The sequence below is a fragment of the Pezoporus occidentalis genome, unplaced genomic scaffold, assembly GCF_034315485.1.
Source record: "Pezoporus occidentalis ecotype Australia unplaced genomic scaffold, CSIRO_AGI_Poc_V1 ctg121, whole genome shotgun sequence".
NCBI classification, from domain to species: Eukaryota; Metazoa; Chordata; class Aves; order Psittaciformes; family Psittacidae; genus Pezoporus; species Pezoporus occidentalis.
The window spans coordinates 1,356,911-1,375,759 of NW_026913006.1; the positions used below are offsets into that span (position 1 = coordinate 1,356,911).

General features: G+C 38.4%; 1 protein-coding gene and 1 long non-coding RNA gene across 6 annotated transcripts in view; one reads left to right on the forward strand and one right to left on the reverse strand.

Annotated features, from left to right (window-relative positions):
* The window catches only part of PRMT3 (protein arginine methyltransferase 3), a 64,935-nt gene that overhangs the window by 22,732 nt on the left and 23,354 nt on the right, over positions 1 to 18,849 (reverse strand). For 4 of the 5 annotated variants that reach the window (XR_009962494.1, XM_062607276.1, XM_062607280.1 and 1 more), the window contains 3 exons: positions 11,903 to 11,981; positions 6,643 to 6,830; positions 1,761 to 1,847 (listed from right to left, as the gene is read on the reverse strand). Coding sequence is in view for 4 of the 5 variants with exons in the window: in XM_062607276.1 (XP_062463260.1) it covers positions 1,761 to 1,847; positions 6,643 to 6,830; positions 11,903 to 11,981 (354 nt within the window). In the remaining variant the exon portion in view is untranslated. The remainder of the gene's footprint in view (positions 1 to 1,760; positions 1,848 to 6,642; positions 6,831 to 11,902; positions 11,982 to 18,849) is intronic. The other variant, XM_062607278.1, reaches the window with a different exon arrangement.
* The window catches only part of LOC134157867 (uncharacterized), a 281,636-nt gene that overhangs the window by 6,857 nt on the left and 255,930 nt on the right, over positions 1 to 18,849 (forward strand). The gene's annotated exons all lie outside the window — the stretch shown is intronic.

Genomic DNA, 18,849 nt, shown 5'->3' on the forward strand with positions numbered 1-18,849 from the left:
AAACAGCTGTAGCAGACTTATCACAATATATTAAAAATCAGCTACCCCTTTGGACTTGATTCTGTGACATGCTGCAGCATAAAACTAAGCATGAAGCTCTCAGGTGAAGTATCACTGAAACCTAGACTACAAAAATTTGAGTTTCTACTGCAGATCTCAGAGCCTAACACCTTTTGTCAAATTTGATGAGGATAGTTGAATGGATTGGTAGAAAGCATTTATAATTGATGTTGAATGTAAAAGCATATTAGTGCAATCATAAAAATCTTTGAAATTAGGTCATCCTGCCTTTGCTTACCATTTAGTGTTTAAAAACTCAATGCATTACTTTAATCCAAACACCCAGACTCTCTCATCTGTACCTCATCTTTATCACAACTGCCCTGCCTAATGGCAGTAATACAAATATCCTTCTATTTGATTATTTTCTTCCCTATTCCAACAAAAAAAGCAAGCTGTGCATCTTAAATCAAAAAGGAATCCTCACATAGGTACCCATCTGTACACTTCTAAATACACATCTACAACAAATACACATCTAAAAACTTATATTTATGTTGGAATATCTAATTTGTTTTTGCTCTAAAGACATTCATGTCATTTTTATTTCAAAAGTCACTCCCCCTCCCCTACATGAAGTATGCTAAGTAAAAACACTTAGGTATATTCATTGACTTAAGCCTCAAAACTGGAACCTAAGCCACACAACATAAATTGCATGGGCCTTCCCAGAAAAAAACAGCAGGGCACATTTTTCATTAATCCAAAACACCAGATACTGAACAACAACAACAACAAAAAAAGCTGCAAAATGAATGTGCATTTATGTAAATTCAGAGTGAGCAACATAGGCACAACTTCTCTGGAGTGTTTGAAAGATGCCCTTGTGCTGAGTTTTCATTTAATTCTAATGCCCAGACTGAAAACTTTTTCCTTTTCTTCCATTTCATATTGACTAGTGTTTGATAAACAAATAATTGATCAGTCTCAGATTTGTTCCAGATTCTTTACTTAATTTAATGCAACACTCTAATACTTGCCTTGAAACCTTCATTTTCACGGTACAGAGGTGTACTGTAATACTGTCAATAATACTAAAAATAAGCTTGCGTATGCTGCAACTAGAACTCCCCTCCCATCAAATTTCAAAGCCTTTCTAGACTTAGTGTCCTTTTGAACATAAGTCACATTAACTGCCATCAAGTAAAAATACTAACTTGCATGAAATAAATAAAATAAATGCAGTAAACCCTCCGGTTATCAGATTCAGATTCTACTGTTCTATTTGCTCCCCCTCAGTTTTCACATGTAAAGTTCACCAACTTTCCTGTTTGAAAAACTGAGTTTGCCATAGGAGCTGCTAAATGTTTATTGTCGGAGCGGTAGTCTACCTTGCCCTTATGTTGTTTTTCACTTTTTACCAAACACAGAAAAGCTCTTCTGAGAATAGTGCCCATGTCATTCTTGAGCACAGTGGTAACACGATGTCTGAACAGAAACCTCTTCTTTCAGAGAATGGGCTAGATAACAAAACAGTACTAAGGCTCCTCATCTTTCCCTTTCCTCATGTACCTGTATTATACTGTAACATTACTACTGGAGTTTTACATTTATCTCTTTTTACAAGAGCTCATTTGACACCTCTGCACCATGGAAATGAAAGGTTTCAAGGCAAGGACTGATCATAAATGAAGCATAATTAATGCGCTATTAGTCCAATGTGATATTGACCATACATGAAAAAAATAAAATGGTCTTACCGTACACTTTGTGCTCATTGTGATGGTGAGGGTGAAATCTGAAGAGAATTCTAAGTCTGGAGTGGATGCAGTATTACAGTCAACATGCTGTTGAAAGAAGTAATACAATTCTGTCAGTGCTAAATTTAAGACCTTCCTTTGGATGAAGGTTGCTCACATAATGAGACAACTTCTTGAGGGCAATACTAATTCAGCTCTGAAAAATGGGAAGAGGCTTAAAACCCACTTAATCCTGTTGGCACACTGACAACCTAAAACACCGCTTCCCAAAATGCCAGGACTAACAGGCACTTGGACTAGTAGCACTACGGAGCCAAGTGTAGTAGCTCACTTCTTTCAAGACAATTGCTTGATGACAGCTGCCCACTGGTAAAATCAAGTCATATTCACCGGCATCTTCACCTGTTTTACTCCTTGTTCATACAGCCACATGGCAGAATACAGTATCAAAAGTGATACAGGCTCAATCTGGGCTTTTCTAATTTGCCAGGTTAATGTAGTATTGATCATGGAATAATTGAAAGGGACCTCTGGAAATCACAGTCTACAGCAGGGTCAGCTAGAGCAGGTTGCTCAGAACCATGTCCAAATAGCTCCTGAATACCTCTACGGACAGATTCCACAACTTCTCTGGGCAACCTGTGACACACTGTTCAATTGCCCTCAGAGTAAAATACCATTTCCTGATCTTTCAAGACAACTGCCTGTAGTTCAACCTGTGCCCCTTGTTTCTTGTCCTGCCACTGAGAATCACTGAGAAGAATCTGGCCCTACCTTCTCCACTTTCCACCACCATGAGGCATTTATACGCACGGATAAGGTCCTTCCACTAGACCAGGTTGCTCAAAGCCCTGTCCAACCTGGCCTTGAGCACTGCCAAGCATGGGGCAGCCACAGCTTTGCAACCTGTGCCAGGGCCTCACCAGCCTCACAGGGAAGAGCTTCTTCCTGTTATCTAAATCTCTGCTTTGTCAGTTTAAAGCCATTCCCCCTTGTCCTGTTACTACATGCTCCTGTCAAACCTCTTCAGGTTTCCTGTCAGCCCCTTTTGGCACTAGAAGCTGCTCTCAGATCTTCTTGGAGCAGCCTCTTCTCCAGGCTGAACAAGCCCAGCTCCCTCAGCCTGTCAAACTCTTCTCAGAGAAGCTGCTTTCCAGCCAGTAGACCTTCAGCCCCTGTTGATGAGTGGGGTTATTCTTCCCTCCCCTCAGCAGGATTGTGCATTGCCCTTTGGCTGCCCCGAGCTTTTTGCACAGGACAACCACTGGCCCATTTCTCCAGCCTCTGGATGCCCTCCTGAATAATAGCACAACCATGAGGTGTACGAGTATGTGAAATACCAAAGTGATGCAACAGAGCAGAAAAGCCCAAGAGGCAGAGAACTGCTTTGCTATTTTGAATTTAACCCAAAACACAGCATATCCAGGATAACAGTGGTAACGTTGCAACATGCATTTCAATATAAAAATCAGAGTTTGTAGAGTGCAATGAGCTTCGATTTTCAGTTGTTCATAAAAATTACACCACAATTTTTTTTCCACTGTACGAAGTTCTTTAGCTTATGTACTCAGTTAAAATCACAGCATCATAGAATAGTTAGGGTTGGAAAGGACATTAAGATGATCTAGCTCCCCCCCACCATGGCCAAGAGATGCCTCACCCTATACCATGTCACCCAAGGCTCCAACCAACCTGGCCTTGAACACTGTCAGGGATGGAGCATTTACCACTTCTTTGTGCAGCCCGTTCCAGTGCCTCACCACCTTCACAGTAAAGACCTTCTTCCTTGTATCTAACCTGAACCAATTCACCCTTGTCCTGTGTCCTGGGTTCAGCAGTAGCAGTCATTTTTCCCCTTCTTGGTAGCTGGTGCAGTGCAGTGTTTTGACTTTCAGCTCGGGAACAGAGCTGATAACAAGGATGTTTTGGTTTGGCCAAGGACTTTGTGAGCCTCATGCTCTGCCAGGGAGGAGGGGAAGCCAGGAGGAAGCAGAGACAGGACACCTGACCCAAACTGACCAAAGAGGTATTCCATACCACAGAACGTCATGCCCAGGAGGTAACTGGGAGTTAGCCGGAAGGGCTGGGGGACTGCGGGGTTGGAGGAGGTATCGGTCGGAGCTTGGTTGGGCTTGGGGGGCGAGTTATCGGTCAGCTGGTGCTGAGGTGTTGTATTCTCTTCCCTTGTTATTTCCTTTATCATTATTATCATTGGTGGTAGCAGTAGTGATTTGTGTTATACCTTAGTTACTAAACTGCTCTTATCTCAACCCGTGGGAGTTGCATTCTTTTCGATTCTCCTCTCCGTCCCTCCGAGAGCAGGGGGAGGGAAAGAAAAGGGGGGGAAGTGAGCGAACGAATTACCTGACTGGGTTTAAACCACGACACCTATCACTACAGTCCCTGATGAAGAATTCCTCTCCAGCACTCCTGTAGGCCCCTCAGATATTGGAAGGCTGATGCTTTATTCAAGAATGCCATATAATGCTGAATATAATATCACAACCATTATTAATAAATATTTCTTGATGCTGCTTTGTCTTTCCTTAAGCAAAGTTTTGCTTCCTGAGAAGTTACACTATAAACTATATAAAACAAGCAGCAGCTAATCAGAGCAAACACACTAAAATATCTTCTGTAATAATCATATGATAAATTGGAACCTTTAAAAACTTTTCCTTAAAAATATAATCTATTTGCTTTGTGGAATGGCTACTGATTAAAACAGTTTACCTGTAATGCCACTTTGCTCAACTCATTGATTTTACTCCTTTGTACTGTAACTTCAGCAAACAAGTTCATGCATTGACTTTAGGCTATTTTAAAAACTGTGACTGCTACCCAAGTACAAAAGAGTACAAAAGCATTAAGAAACAAAGTGATGGAAACTGCTGCACGATGACACAATTTGCTAATCACATAAACCTGAGCTGGAGAGTGACTGCTCATCGTGGCACATAATCGAAAGGGGCATTATCAGCTTATAGACCTCATTTGGCACATTAAACCAATTATCAACATTTTCCAGGTTAAGATGTTATTTGTTTGCCTAACAAACAGAGCTTAACTCATCCCTACAGCTGTTTATTTGCAGTACCATATACGTTCTTCATTTTCTGTATATCAGACTTGACCTATTTGAAAGAAGTATTCAACTACACTACCACTTGAATTAGAACATGTAAAACGTTATTAAAATGCCAGGTGAGAAAGCCTATGCCTCACTCATTGCACAAACCTGTCAGATGGCTAATAATTACAGCCTTAGACTCTTCACAGAGTCACGGAATGGTTTGGGGTGGAAGGGATGGTTAAGGATCGTCTAGCTCCAACCCCCTGCCACAGGCAGGGACACCTTCCACTAGACCAGGTTGCTCCAAGCCCCATCCAGCCTGGCCTTGAACACTTCCAGGGATGGGGCAGTCACAGCTTCTCTGGGCAACCTGTGCCAGTGCCTCACCACCCCCACATGGAAGAACTTTTTCCTCATATCTGATCTAAATCTCTCCCGTCGGGTTAAAGCCATTCCCCCTTGTCCTGTCACTACTTGCTCTTCTTAATCTGTGTTTTGTCTGTACCTCTGTTTTGTGCACATTCATTCACTAATGGTGGAATTTATCTTCACTATAATGACAGGTCTGCAAAATATATTCCAACAACTGACATGATCACTTGACCCTCTCCTTACACTCAAGGAAAACAGACACTTGTAAGCCTTAAGCCACAGAACCTATTACAGGTGTCCTGTAAAAAAAAGAAGTAGAGATGCATAAGGAGGCCAAAGTAGTTACTCAAGTTAAAGAAGTATTAGTCTCAGCACTTCCTATATTTGACTGCCCAATTAAAAAAAAAAAAATAAAAAAGGAAATTTAAACTTTAAAATCTTCCCTGTAATCAAATTATAGACAAGAAAAGCTTAAACAATAACTTGTGTCAGGATATACTTACACCAAAACTGTACTTGACCCATTACTGCTTTTGTGGGCAGGACTGACAACTGACCACACCAAGTAGTTTCTACACTGGAAGAGACCTCAGTAATGGTTTCAAGTTCAGTGATAAATTACACGAATCTATTTTCTTCTATATCAAAGTAACATAGGAATGCATTTAAATAGAAATTACCTGTTTACTAAAGTGGTAATTCCCATTGAAGGAAGCACAGCAATAGTACTGCTTTAAGTGTATTACAATAGAAAAGTAACTGTATGAATAATTAGAATACCATTGTGGCAGAAAATCTTGATTTATAATAGTCCCTCTTTCAATTTTATCTGACCTGTTCCAAAGTCCATCAGAATTGCAAACTAGTCAGTGTTTTGGAATTATATCTTATCATGTAAGTGTTCTCTCATATGAGGCACTATCAACTTTGCTGCTATTCCCCATGACAGAGCTGCTATAAAAAAAGGACACCACAGAAAAGCAAGCATAAAATTAATTCAATTAGTATTGCAGAAGCTAACATTGCATTTTCAGACATGGTTGCTCTATTGGATGAAGTTATGCAACTCAGTACACGGACTGAACTGAAAAGGGAAGCAAAGTAAAAGAAAATTCTACATTCCATGTTGTGGAGGGTTTTTTTGGTATAGTTTAAATTTCAGTGACACAACTTGTAACTTAAATGCAAGTTTGGGTTTGGATAGAACAAAATTTGAAACAGAGCAATCTAAATGTGGGAATGCTACTTTATTAAGAGCTCAAACTTGCTAAGACAAAGGCAATTAATGAGTCTTCCAGTCTTAACACCAAGAACCTTACTGCACTTGTAGTATTTTGAAGATGCCAAAGTTTGTGTGCATGAGTATTTTTTTATCCTCTCCTCTGTAAAAAGAGGGAACTTCTAATCTGCCTTCTCCACATTTAAGAAGTATGGTACCTTAATGACACTGGCTGTAGATATCACTGTGTTTGGATCCAGCACTTCCACAAAAGCTTCTGGAATTACAGCCTTCTTCATGCAAGACATGTCAAAGCCATATACATCTTCCCAGAAAAGTAGCTTGTCTGCATGTTTCTTCATGTCTCCAACAGCTACTAGACTAATGGTGCACATGTCAGGATAAACTGCAACAAAAGAAACAGATTAGCGATTTTTTTTATTTTATGTATGCATAAAGAGGACTTTTTCTTCTTTTTCTTTTCTCCAAGTGAGCAACATCTTAAAAGAACAAATAATTTTTCTCAGCTCTTGGACAAGATACTTTCTACTACTTTATTTTCTGGAGTCCCACTTGTCCACAGAAGAGACTAGAAACTGAAACTCAGTTTTCCCACATTACTCAAGTATTTCCTCTTCATGACAAAAGATCTTTCCAGTTGAATCCCTCTGCTAGGAAACGACTGGAAACTTGATGCCTGAAGAAAGTAACTTAGAACATACTATTCTGGCTTATATATGGAGACTGACATAAAACGTGTTTAATAACTGTAGATCCAAAGGAAAATTCAGATGAGAGCTTTCAATAACAAGAAACCTCTGTGAAAATACTGTATTTCCAGAAAAGCACAAATATACTCACTCAAGAATTTTATTCCTGTTTCTTACCAGCTCTAGCTGGTACTTGCCTTACAACTTAAAAAAATATTTTTGAGTACTGGAAAAGATTAACAACTCTTCTATCTGCATCTGAAGAATATGGAAGTGACCCAACAGACAGAGAATAACTTCCTTGTCAATTCACCCCACAGCTTTAGGATGACCGCTATCATTCTTACACTATCTTCACACTTCTCCCAAGAATATCTTCAGAACAAGTACGCTTTACAGCTTTTCCAAATGGCCGTGCAAGATTGACATTTGCCTTTTTGACTGCTGCCTAGAGCAAAGCCAGTCAATCCCTTAGCAATCTCTATCCACTGCTGACTGGAAAAGACGCAAAGAACAGCTGCTATGAACATGGCAGTCTACAGCATTATCAAACAGTAAGAGAAGCCCAATTTATATTCAGATAGTTTCTTTCCATAAAGAAATTCCAATGTTTTGGGTTGAGTTTTAAAGCCTCTAAAAGCCATATACATTGAATCCTTGAGCTGGCTTCAGAGCAAACTGCCTAATAATAAACACATTTTTTTTTTATTGATACACGAATTTGTCTGTGTTGATAAAATTGAAGCTAAGTTTCTCTTTTTTCTCCCCAAAATCTGATGAACTGTAAAATTAATCTTGTCTTCAGCACTGCCTGAAATTGTAGTTTATCAAAATGAGTATGGAGAAATCATTGGTAGAGCATGGTAAGTCAGAAAAATGGTATTTTTTTTCCCTTGTAAAATACTGAAGATAGAAGCAGAAAACTGAAATTAGAACTTTCATCTAGTGAGAGTAGATTTAGGAAATAAGATCACACATATTAATGATAAAGAAGAGCTGTCTAAAAAAGCTTCTTTCTTTTCATGTGAAGACATTAAAGTAAGTAATCTACATTTAGCATGACTAGTTTATGCAAAATATGAACACACTGTCATTTTTCTCACCTCTGTTTAAAACAGAATAAATAAAGAAACACCAGCAAGCTTAAACTGGAATCCCATTTGTAAGCTATCATCACCCTTACTTTACAGACAAGGGATTCAGAGGAGGTTTCTCCAGGAACAGCCTACAATTAACTTGGCAATAAAAAGGCAGTCTGAGAATGGAAAGAGGAAGGCGTTCAAACTGCCTTGTCTGAAACAAGTAATTTAGTTCCAGCACACCTGACAGTTGCCACACACACAAAGATTCAACATCTGATGGCAGGAGTATTTGCAAGTGATTTCTGGAGCCATCAATAAGGAATTTCCATTTCTTGAAGATCTGATGTTGCTGTTTACCAGCGTGACAACTGCATTCAATCTGGTTTTACCTCCCAGCATCTCAGACCTCCAAGAGCCACCACTAATGCTGCAAAAATTCAAACACAGTGTGAAGCAAGACAACAAAAGCCAAGAATACAAGCCTTTGAGGGAGTATTTTTCAGGGAAATGCTCTTCAAAAGAATGCCAGGTGTTTGGCAAGAAGAGCAATGCAAAGAGACTGGAAGTCTCTAGTTACAGAATACACTTACAGGAGCATGCTGGCATCGCTGCAAGTGAAAACCACAGCAAAAAGTAATCAACTAGTTTATAACCTTCCCTCCTTTGAGTAGCCCACGTTTCTGGGACATTGTGTTAATAGCAAAAAGTTTACCACGTCTATCAAGCATTAAATATTTCAGTGGTACAATAATTTTTAATTAAATCTCTTGGTGCACACAGCAAATCCTTAAATTAGTAGTGGAATTTATGATTGATTACATATCAAATATCATTATATATATTATATACACAGTGCTTAACAAGAAGCAAAACCGTAAACACTAATGCTCTAATCTAAGCTGCAATTTTAGTTTAGCCCATCAAAATAACAACAAAGAAGTAGACAATGCGTGTTCAGAATCTACAAGAAGAAATCTGTGTTCCATCAACAGTGCATAGGCAAGAGACTACAGTGATTCATTAACTTCCAAATTTACCTAACTTATGTACAGAAGCATATGCTATACTGAGGTTTGACTGGAAACATAAGCATGCTATCTAAATATCAGCCTAAATCATCTAAACACTGTAGGTTTTTGAAAATGTTTAAATGCATCTGCTTAAAAAACTGCATTTGCCATCTCACCCACTATCCTCGATCCCCTGCTCTTTCTGCAACCCTGCAATACTTGCCCATGCAACCTGACAGACTTACTATTTTGTTAATCTCATTAAGCCTATAATTTAATAATTTTTCCTTTGCACGAGTGAAATGAACAAAATGCTGATTGGACAAAAAGCACACAGTCCTCAATGCTCTCACAGATTCATCGTTTTGACCATCTGTCCTTCTCGACTCAGTGCCCAGAAGTCATCTGTCACTAGGAACAGCTCACGTGGTGAACAGAATACAATGGGAAATCCTTTATCGCTTAGCAATGCCTCACAAACTTCACGATGCTGAAGGGTAAGGCAGCAATCCTACAGGGATATGGAAATGATTCCAAGTGAATACCATCATCATTTCAATGTGACCAAGCAAACAGCATTACGTTTTGAATGACACCCTCCTTACCTATGTCACCCCTCACTAACGTGCACTGCGCTCAAGTATATGCAAAAACCGCAAGCAAGTAACAGCTCTAAAGAACAAACAGATGGGTCCTGGACAGCAAGCATTTTGTTCCCAAATAAAGCTATTATGTACTGTATACATTACCCTAGACAGTTTGGCATAATTCACTTCAGCTGGCTAACAGGCTAAATTGAAGTAACGACGATGTGACTGACTGAACACAAAGTTACACATTTGGATTTTATTCCTAGCTCAATCACTCAAAGATCTGGCCAAATCACAGCTGCTTCTACTGCTATTTTTTAGCTTTCAAACAGTCCCAGTAATAATGATCTTGGATTCAACAGTACAAAGCGGCTCAAGACAAAGTTAAGCTTCACGGAAGATTCAGGAGTTTCTCTGGTAAGGCTTCACCTGGGAATGAGCTCTTAGTTTTGGCTCACCTAAACCTGGATATGCCCACAGTCCTGCTGCTATTCATTCACACTGCAGAAGTGTCTGTCTTGCTAAGCTGATTGGTGAGCAACTTTCTCAGTAACCTCAGGCACAGCCATTTACCTGCTATACAAGCTGGCAGGGGAGCAGCAATTGTGAGCATCTTAAGAAAACAGCGTTCCATTTAAAATCTGGCCATACCAACCTGTGACTGTACAACACTGTATCCTTTGAAGAGTCAAATAAGGTCCGAACATATTCCCAAAGCACAAAGTATATGTGTGCTGCAGAATCAGCATACCTTGTCTTTCAAAGGAAACTTTGGGAGGCACGAGCCCACTACCAACAATACAACTAGGAAAAAAGACACTATAGCAGTTTCAATAGAGGTCACAAGCCTCTGGCCCTTTTCAGAAGCTTTGGAAATAGTAGCTAAACATAAGATTCCTTACAATTTTAGGGAATGTCCCCCAGACTTAATCATATTGCAATGTAAAATTATCAGCATGTATCTGTAACAGGGCTTAGAACAACCGTATTTCAGATCTCCTGACAATTCTAAATTGCTAAAAACAAAAAAAGCTCTTACTCTGTCATGTTGTTCAAGTGGCTTCTAAATATTTCACCACATGAACAGTAATCTCTTGCTGGTATAGTCAGCTTTGTGGCCAAACGTGGAACCATTGCATAATCCCCCCTTTTTTCTACTGCACTCTGTAGCATACAAAAGCTCGCTGCAATCAGAGAAGCACTGCAGTGAGCACTGTTAAACAGTCATTAATCCAATCATGAAGTCAGCGTAGTGAAACTAACTATGTGCATGGTTAGCACAAAAGGGGAAAAAAAAACCAACCCAGACTGATGACTACAATTGCAAAGGTCAATATGAAATAGAATACTGACAAAGGAATAGAGCACAAGGAACAAAGCATATGCAGAACTGGTGCAGAAAATGGCATCACATGAGGAATAAATATTTACAGGCACTTAAACACTGCTTAAGATGACACTACTTAAGCTACTTAAAAAGATAAAAGAAATCTACTTAAAAATAAAACTTTTATATTCTGTCCCTTCTCTACCATCCAATCACAAAGAAAATTAGTATATTCCCAGCAGGATAAAATATGCTGAAAAAAACAATGTAATTCCATTAGTTATTTCATGCAGCTTCTGTTGTTTGAAACTATGTTCTCCCCATGCAACCTCCCTCCTCCAAAAAAAACCATCCTATCCATTCTTTCTATAATTCACAACAGCTTACTCAAACAGTGCCACATCCCACAGAATAGAACTTATTTTCCTCTGTTTATAGTTACGCAAAAACTGGGATTTTGAGAGGTGAAAACAAATGCCCACATGTGTGGGAAGAAGTAGGGAGGAAAAATTTAGACTGTACTCAAGAATAAATAACCCCTTCTATTCTTAAAAACACCATTAACTTGAGACCTTGATACCCCATCTAACGTTCTTCTATTATCCATACAGTAAATTAATGCCTTGAAGCTCATACTAATGGAAACATTTTTCATTTAGACTGGCAACTTTCTCATCCATGCATAGCTTATTCTAAGTCTCAGAGTTCATTTAGTTTCCCCCCAGAGCTAAATTTATTAAAAGAATTATGCACACCAACCTGAGCCTCCCTCAGTCAGGTATTTGTCCTTTGCATAGATGACAGAATCCAGCATTGACTCAAAGAGAAGGAAATAACCCTGTTTACAGAAAAAGAAAAGATTTCAGAAATCATCATGTTTCTTCTGTAGCCTATTTAATCAACTTACATATAGACTTTCTTAACATATTTTAAGAATTTCATATTGCTCATGTACCTCAAAAAGAGCCAGCACCCAGAGAATTTCTCAATGGCAGTACTTTCACCTCAAAACTTATGTTACATGAAATACCATCTTTAATTTCCCAAACAACAGGTATCTAGCACCTAACTAAATAATAAAGTATAGGCAACACGCCAACAATTACCCTATAGTCCTACAACATCAAAAGAAATCAAATTCAATTCAAAGTGAAAAGCTGTATGGATTGATTTTTTCCCGTAATAACTTGGAGGCACCATACAAAGAAAATATCCAAACCCCAAGAAAATCCCTTCCCACTTCAAACTTCCAGTAACATTAAAATTGTCAGAGAAACACCAAGTGGAATGCATCTTTGCTGCTTCACGTCTGCAATCTCGTGGTGCCCTGTGGCAGCTTGGGCAATGCTCACTAAGGCAGAAATAAATCATACGCCAAAGACATAGGTTCTCTGGATGTTCTGCATCATTTAGCAGCGACTGAACTTAAAAGAATTCTCAGGATAAAAACGGTCAGAACTAGATTTACATGAGTTTTTTGGTGTTAATTTGATAGCAGTTTAATCATACTGCTATGCATGTTTAGAATAAGTTATTTTAAACTTTAGTCAGCCATTTTCTGAAACAGAAAATAATATTTCTTAACTCAACATTTCCAAGACATAAAACACCCCCATATAGCAGTATTAGATACAAGTGTCATCTTATATAGAACATACTTTTCCTCAACTACTTTTAAGTAAACTGCAGATTTCCAAGAGATATATAAACCCTTTGGTTTTCACTTGATTTACTTACTTTACACCCTTTCTATCTTCCAAGTTTGAGAACAATCCTCATACTTACCAAATACAACACCACATTCTTATGACATGAAATCAATTAAGGCAAATTAAACTGGCACAGATTTTGGATTTTCACATAGCATCACAACTCTCATTTTGCTTAAAAAAACAGCTTAGCCATACAGTTTGATTTATACACTCATTGCCAGTAAGAAAGAAGAAAAAAAGACAATTGCAATTCCAGAATTAGGAGCTGCAGTCCTACAAGCCCGGTCAGCAGTAACCAACCATATTTTTACAATCAAAGGGATTATTTTTTATTTTTGAAGGGAGACCTTATTCAGCCTTTCAGTACCTAAAGGGGACAAAAAGAAACCTGGAGAGGGGCTTATTAGAAGGGCAGGCAGTGACAGGACAAGGGGGAATGGCTTTAACCTGACAGAGGGGAGACTGAGACGAGATCTTAGGCAGAAGTTTTTCCCTGTGAGGGTGGTGAGGCACTGGCACAGGTTGCCCAGAGAAGCTGTGGCTGCCCCATCCCTGGCAGTGTTCAGGCCAGAATTGGCAGGGCTTGGAGCAACCTGATCTAGTGGAAGGTGTCCCTGCCCGTGGCAGGGGGTTGGAACTGGATGAGCTTTAAAGTCCCTTCCAATCAAAACCAGTCTGTGATTTTACGATCATGCCTCCTTATTGAAGATAGACAGCACTGCATAGGAACTGTACAGCTAAGAATACCAAGTTTACTCCAAGTTCATGACATCTTGAATGTTTATTTCATCTAAAGCTCTTAGAACAAAATATTCTGCAAGTTCAGAATTACTTATAAACGTCACCATTCACAGTGCAGTCTAAAAAGAAAACTAACCTAAAATTAAAATTAGAACACAAGAAACTTGAAGCACAATGTATATGCATTCAACAAGAACACAGTTTGAAGAAAATGGAAATGCCCTCTTCTCAACCTGTTTCTTCCAGTAACAGGACAGTGCGTTACTGGGCATTCTTCTTCCAAATGTTGTTTGTTCTTCCACTTTACTGCCTGTTTTTTTGCATGTCCTTAGAACTGGTCCAGAACAAAGACTACTGCTTTTTGAACAGTACTTTTAGTAAGCATTTGCAAAACAGTTGCAAAGACCAGGAGCTCTAATTGCACCACGCAGACTTTATGCTTACGGCATAGAGCGCATTCTGTGCTCTACCAGAGGACCAGAGTTTTATTTTTTTTTACTCTTATTCTTACAGTTTTAAAAATAATTCTAAAAAAATCCTTTCAGAGGTCTTTAACTGAAAATGAGTTGCTTTCACAGTATTTTAAATGTAACCTCTAGGACACATCTTAAGACCAATTGTCACCAAGAGTCATTAAGTTACGAATCAACATTTTTACAGATCAGCTCTTCAGTTATTTCTTCCTGGCTAAAATGCCCATCACCTACGTCTGCCAAACAAGTGCAAGAAGTACAGCTACAAAACACTTTTTCATGAGAAATGCAAGAAATTGTCACTGTCCTTTCCCTGACCTTTGCAATCCCAGTTCTATCTTCCCCCAACTCATTATAGCATTCCTGTAAGTTACAATAAGCTGTCAATGGTACTGAATTAATTCATTTATCACTTATACCAAAGCCTTTTGCTCAGTGTGCTGTGCTCATCTGTAGTGTAATTTAGAACATAATTTCACAGCCTGCTGCCTCACCTGTAGGGGTGCCATCTGGAAAAAGAACTGCACCCGACATCTCTTTCCCGTGATGCTGTGGGGCACTCTTGCTTCTAGCCCAGTAACATTCAGGGGTTTGCTTTTTCTTAACTGTGTATGAGCATCCTCAAAATTAATACAAAAAAGAGATCTCTGCGAGCAGCATATTACTATTTCAGTCTTGGTAGTGGCTAAACTAAGAAAAGCTGACATGTTCTCTGTTTAAAGGCAAACTGAATACAGAGCACATCTTAAAGTGTTACACTGTCATATGTGTTTTCTACTAAAAAGCTGACCATTTCTTTCTCAAAACGAAGTTCCTTATTTTTATACTTTCAAAGCTCAAAATAAATGTTTTTTCTCCACCCCACAATGAACATATATATAAAGGGATTTGGACAGAACAGAAACACACAGCACCCTGGAGTTACTCTGTTCAAGCATATATCTGTCCTACATCATGTCCAGCCAAGAACTCAGCTATCAAAATACTTGAGCCCACTGACAAACTGAATCCAGAGGAACGTGAATATCCTTTATATTTGTATTTTGAGTTTAACAGAATTATAAAAGGCTCACAAGACTTTAGTGGCTTAATATCTCCCATTGTTACATTCTCCTCTTACTACAGCACTAACATTTATTTTCAAAACTACATAAAAATCTTTTACCAATTAATCAAAATATAAGTATAGGAAGTTCTTTTTACATTAGTGCTTCAGTATTCATTATGATATTCTTCATGAAGAAAAAGAGATTAAGCTCTTTAAAAGCATCAAGACACAACAACAACACTAAATATACCACACCGTGTGGAGAATACTACAGAAAAATGTTTTGTTTAAAACATAAATTATTTGAGATTAAATACGGCTCTTCATGTATAGCTCCCTTACCTGTTCCTATCAAATACCATAGTGGAACTTGGGTTCTTCTTCACTTACTTTTTACTCATCGGTGAAAGCCATATATATATTTCAAAAAGTGGTATTAGCATGCTTACAATAGCAAGAAATAGCAGAATTTTTGGTACAATGGAGAAAACTTGTGAAGATAGAACTAAGAAGTAGTATTTACTTGAATAAGCATTGAGCTTCCCCCTGCCCTTTATTAAAGATCCCTTTTATGATTTGCTGTAACATAACTGAACCTGGTCTGGTACACCAGATTCAGTAAGGCCCAACACTTGAATATTTAAAGAAATAAAAGGCAGCTATGAAATCTATGGTCCAGAGAATGGACTTATTTTGTTTTCAGTCCCTATCAATACAAAAGAATACATTAATACAAAAAAAGTGCATTATTTTCTTAAACCAAAGTTTCTAACTGCAAGGTTTTCATTGGACTACAGAGTAAAACACATTACAGAGGGTATTGTAAAACAGATTGGACAATGCATTCTGATTTAAAATATAAAAATCTATTCACAGATGCACAAAACTGATGCTGCAAACTCAGTTCTGTGAAAAATTACTTTCTATTTGACAACCCCCCCCCCCCCCCCCAATCTGTCGCACATTTAAATGAGAAGCGGCACCTACATGTAAACTGCGTGCTGTGGTGCGGCACCACTTCCCTCATGACAAACCAGCCTTCCTGCTGATCTCTCATGTATGATTTAATTAAAAAAGAAAAAAATGAAAATAATTCATTACTGACAGAGCAAGCCCACACATTTCAAAACCACAGCTTGACTTTATTATTATGCACACCCTGTTGTGTTCTTAACTATGAGTGAGAACACCAAATGGGAAGACCTGAAGAACAGAAAAGTGATACCCATTACTGGTGTTGGGAAAAAAATAATTCATGCAAGGAAACAATTCCTTGATAAACCCATTCTGAAGTAAAGAAATTAGAGCATTCAGCTATGTCTTATGCTTTTTACAGAGCATTGTTAAAACCACAAAAAAGCAAAGCCCCATTTTTACACATAAAATTGTAAATTATTGCTGTGTTATAGAACACTTATATTAATGCTCCTCCAAATACTAACAGAAACATAGAGAATATTAGGACTACAGAAAGATTAATAAGTGTTCAAAGAAAGCCAGCACTGTATATCTGTCATAGAAACAGGGAAAAGGAGGAAGAAGAGAAAAGATGATTGCAGTGTTTCAGACATGCTCACTTCCTAGTCCTTTTCTCTAGATCTTGAATAACTCCCATTCACAGCCCATCCTGGTACCACTTCAGAATTATCTAACAAAAAAAAAAAAAAAACCCAAAAAAAAAGGAAGGAAAAAGAAATAAATTAGCTGCCTGAGCAATGATATGCTTAGGAGACAAGAGTACTGGATTCTAACATTGGTTTATTTTAACTTGGAGTCCACCTCTTTTCCTTGCGTAAAACTTTACTGTATATTCAGTATCATAAAGCACTGCATGAAACAGCAATTTATGAGTATGCACAGTACTCAAAAAATATTTGAGACAACTATCTCAGACAATCGTTTCTCAAAGTAATCCTCCTTAGAAGCAAGAAATGGAGATAATTTTCAAGTTCATTAAACTCAACCTCTAGCTTTACAGTTGTAGCTAGAGAAAGGAAGGGAAAGCATACAGAGAAAAAAAACCTGCAACACAGATGCAGCTGGGTAAGAACATTCCAGAAAAGCACTACATCCACTTTGTCTTCTCTGCAGTCACCCTTTCAATAAGCAGTCCACAAAGTTTACAATTACATTACCAAAATCCATGTGCAATAACACAGCCACCTTGGCATGTTTATAGCAAATCTTTTCAGGTCCAGTATTCAATTTAATAAAAAACTACCTTCAGCACTTTGCACAGCAGTTCTCATTTCAAACTTACATGCTGCATGTAAAATTACTCTAAATACAGTAAACCATTATTGTTTCTCAAAATTTATTGTTTCTAAGGAGAATGTGTAAATGTGATCCTAACTGAGAGCAAGTCTATGGTGTATGCATCTTCTCAGGACTTTCCCACCACCCGTAAAAACAGCAGCACATCCAAGTCAAAATACTAAACCCCTTATGAAATCTGAGAATTTGCAAACTGTTTTCAGGTCAAGTCACTTGACAAGGGATTTCATCCCTTACACCAAGGTGCAAAGAAATCACTGATGTGGGTTCAGAAATGATTTGCAGCTAAGATTGCCATGAGGCAGTGTACACAAATAACTGTACCTTTGCTTAGAAACATCATTCATGTTCAGTCTGCAATTTGACTAAGAAAACAAGATATTTGCTTGTAGATGCTCTACAAGCAGAAAAACATTAGAGGCTGGTACCTGCAACCACTAACAATAATTTGAAGTTCCACAAACGAAGGCTTTCAACAGTTTCACACAACCAAGCAGGATGGTGCATCAGAAGCTTACAGCCCTGCTATAGAGTATCAAATGACCATGGAGAGGGAAACCTCTACAAAACAAGGCCAGCAGTGAGATCTTACATAAAATTCACCCATTCTTGCATTCAAACAACCTTTCTCAAAGAATTGGAAGACATTCTACTTATAGAATCAGTTTGGTTAGAACAGCCTATTACTTGGCCATTCTTGTGCTCATTCTGAAGTCAATGTGATTCACTGGGTGAAGCTGCTCTTTGGTCCACCTGCTCTACTGTGTCCTGCTGGTTCACAGCACACAAGAAGCTCTTGTGCCAGGCTGTGCACTTCACCAATGTTTTGCTATAAGGAATGCACAGCTGTCTTTGGGGAGAAAAAGTCTAAACAGGTGGCTTTACCTGGGTCTTCAGTAGTCCAACAGGCCGTCAAACTTCAGCAATCTACCTTTTGGATGTCAGAAGAACAGCTCATCACACCTTCCACTGTCTTTCTCAACAGCTTAAACCACAACATTCTCATACTGGTTTTACTCATACACAATCACACAGATCTCCTGCTTATCATCTCATAATACTCTCACATACTTCAGTTGTTTCAAATAATGCATTTATGTCTTTATATTAAAAGACCACTGCTAGTTTCTTTCATAGGCTTTAATAAAGTCACTGAAGGGAGAGCTGCTCATCACTCAGCTGCTAAACCTGGAACATGACATATCCATATCCAGGTGAATTTAAAATGGAAATATATTATTTTGGAAGGTGACAAGTACACATGCGAAATGTAATTTGACTCCATGTATACAAACAAACTCATACTGCCCTATCTGCTGTGTAATATTTAAGATGCTTCTCCCATTTGCACATTTAGATGGAACAAATTAAAAAAAATGAAAGAAGGAGGCACAACAAAGCAGTCTGTGCAAGTCACAGATCACACTTGCTTTTAATTTTCTGATGTTCCAGGCACAG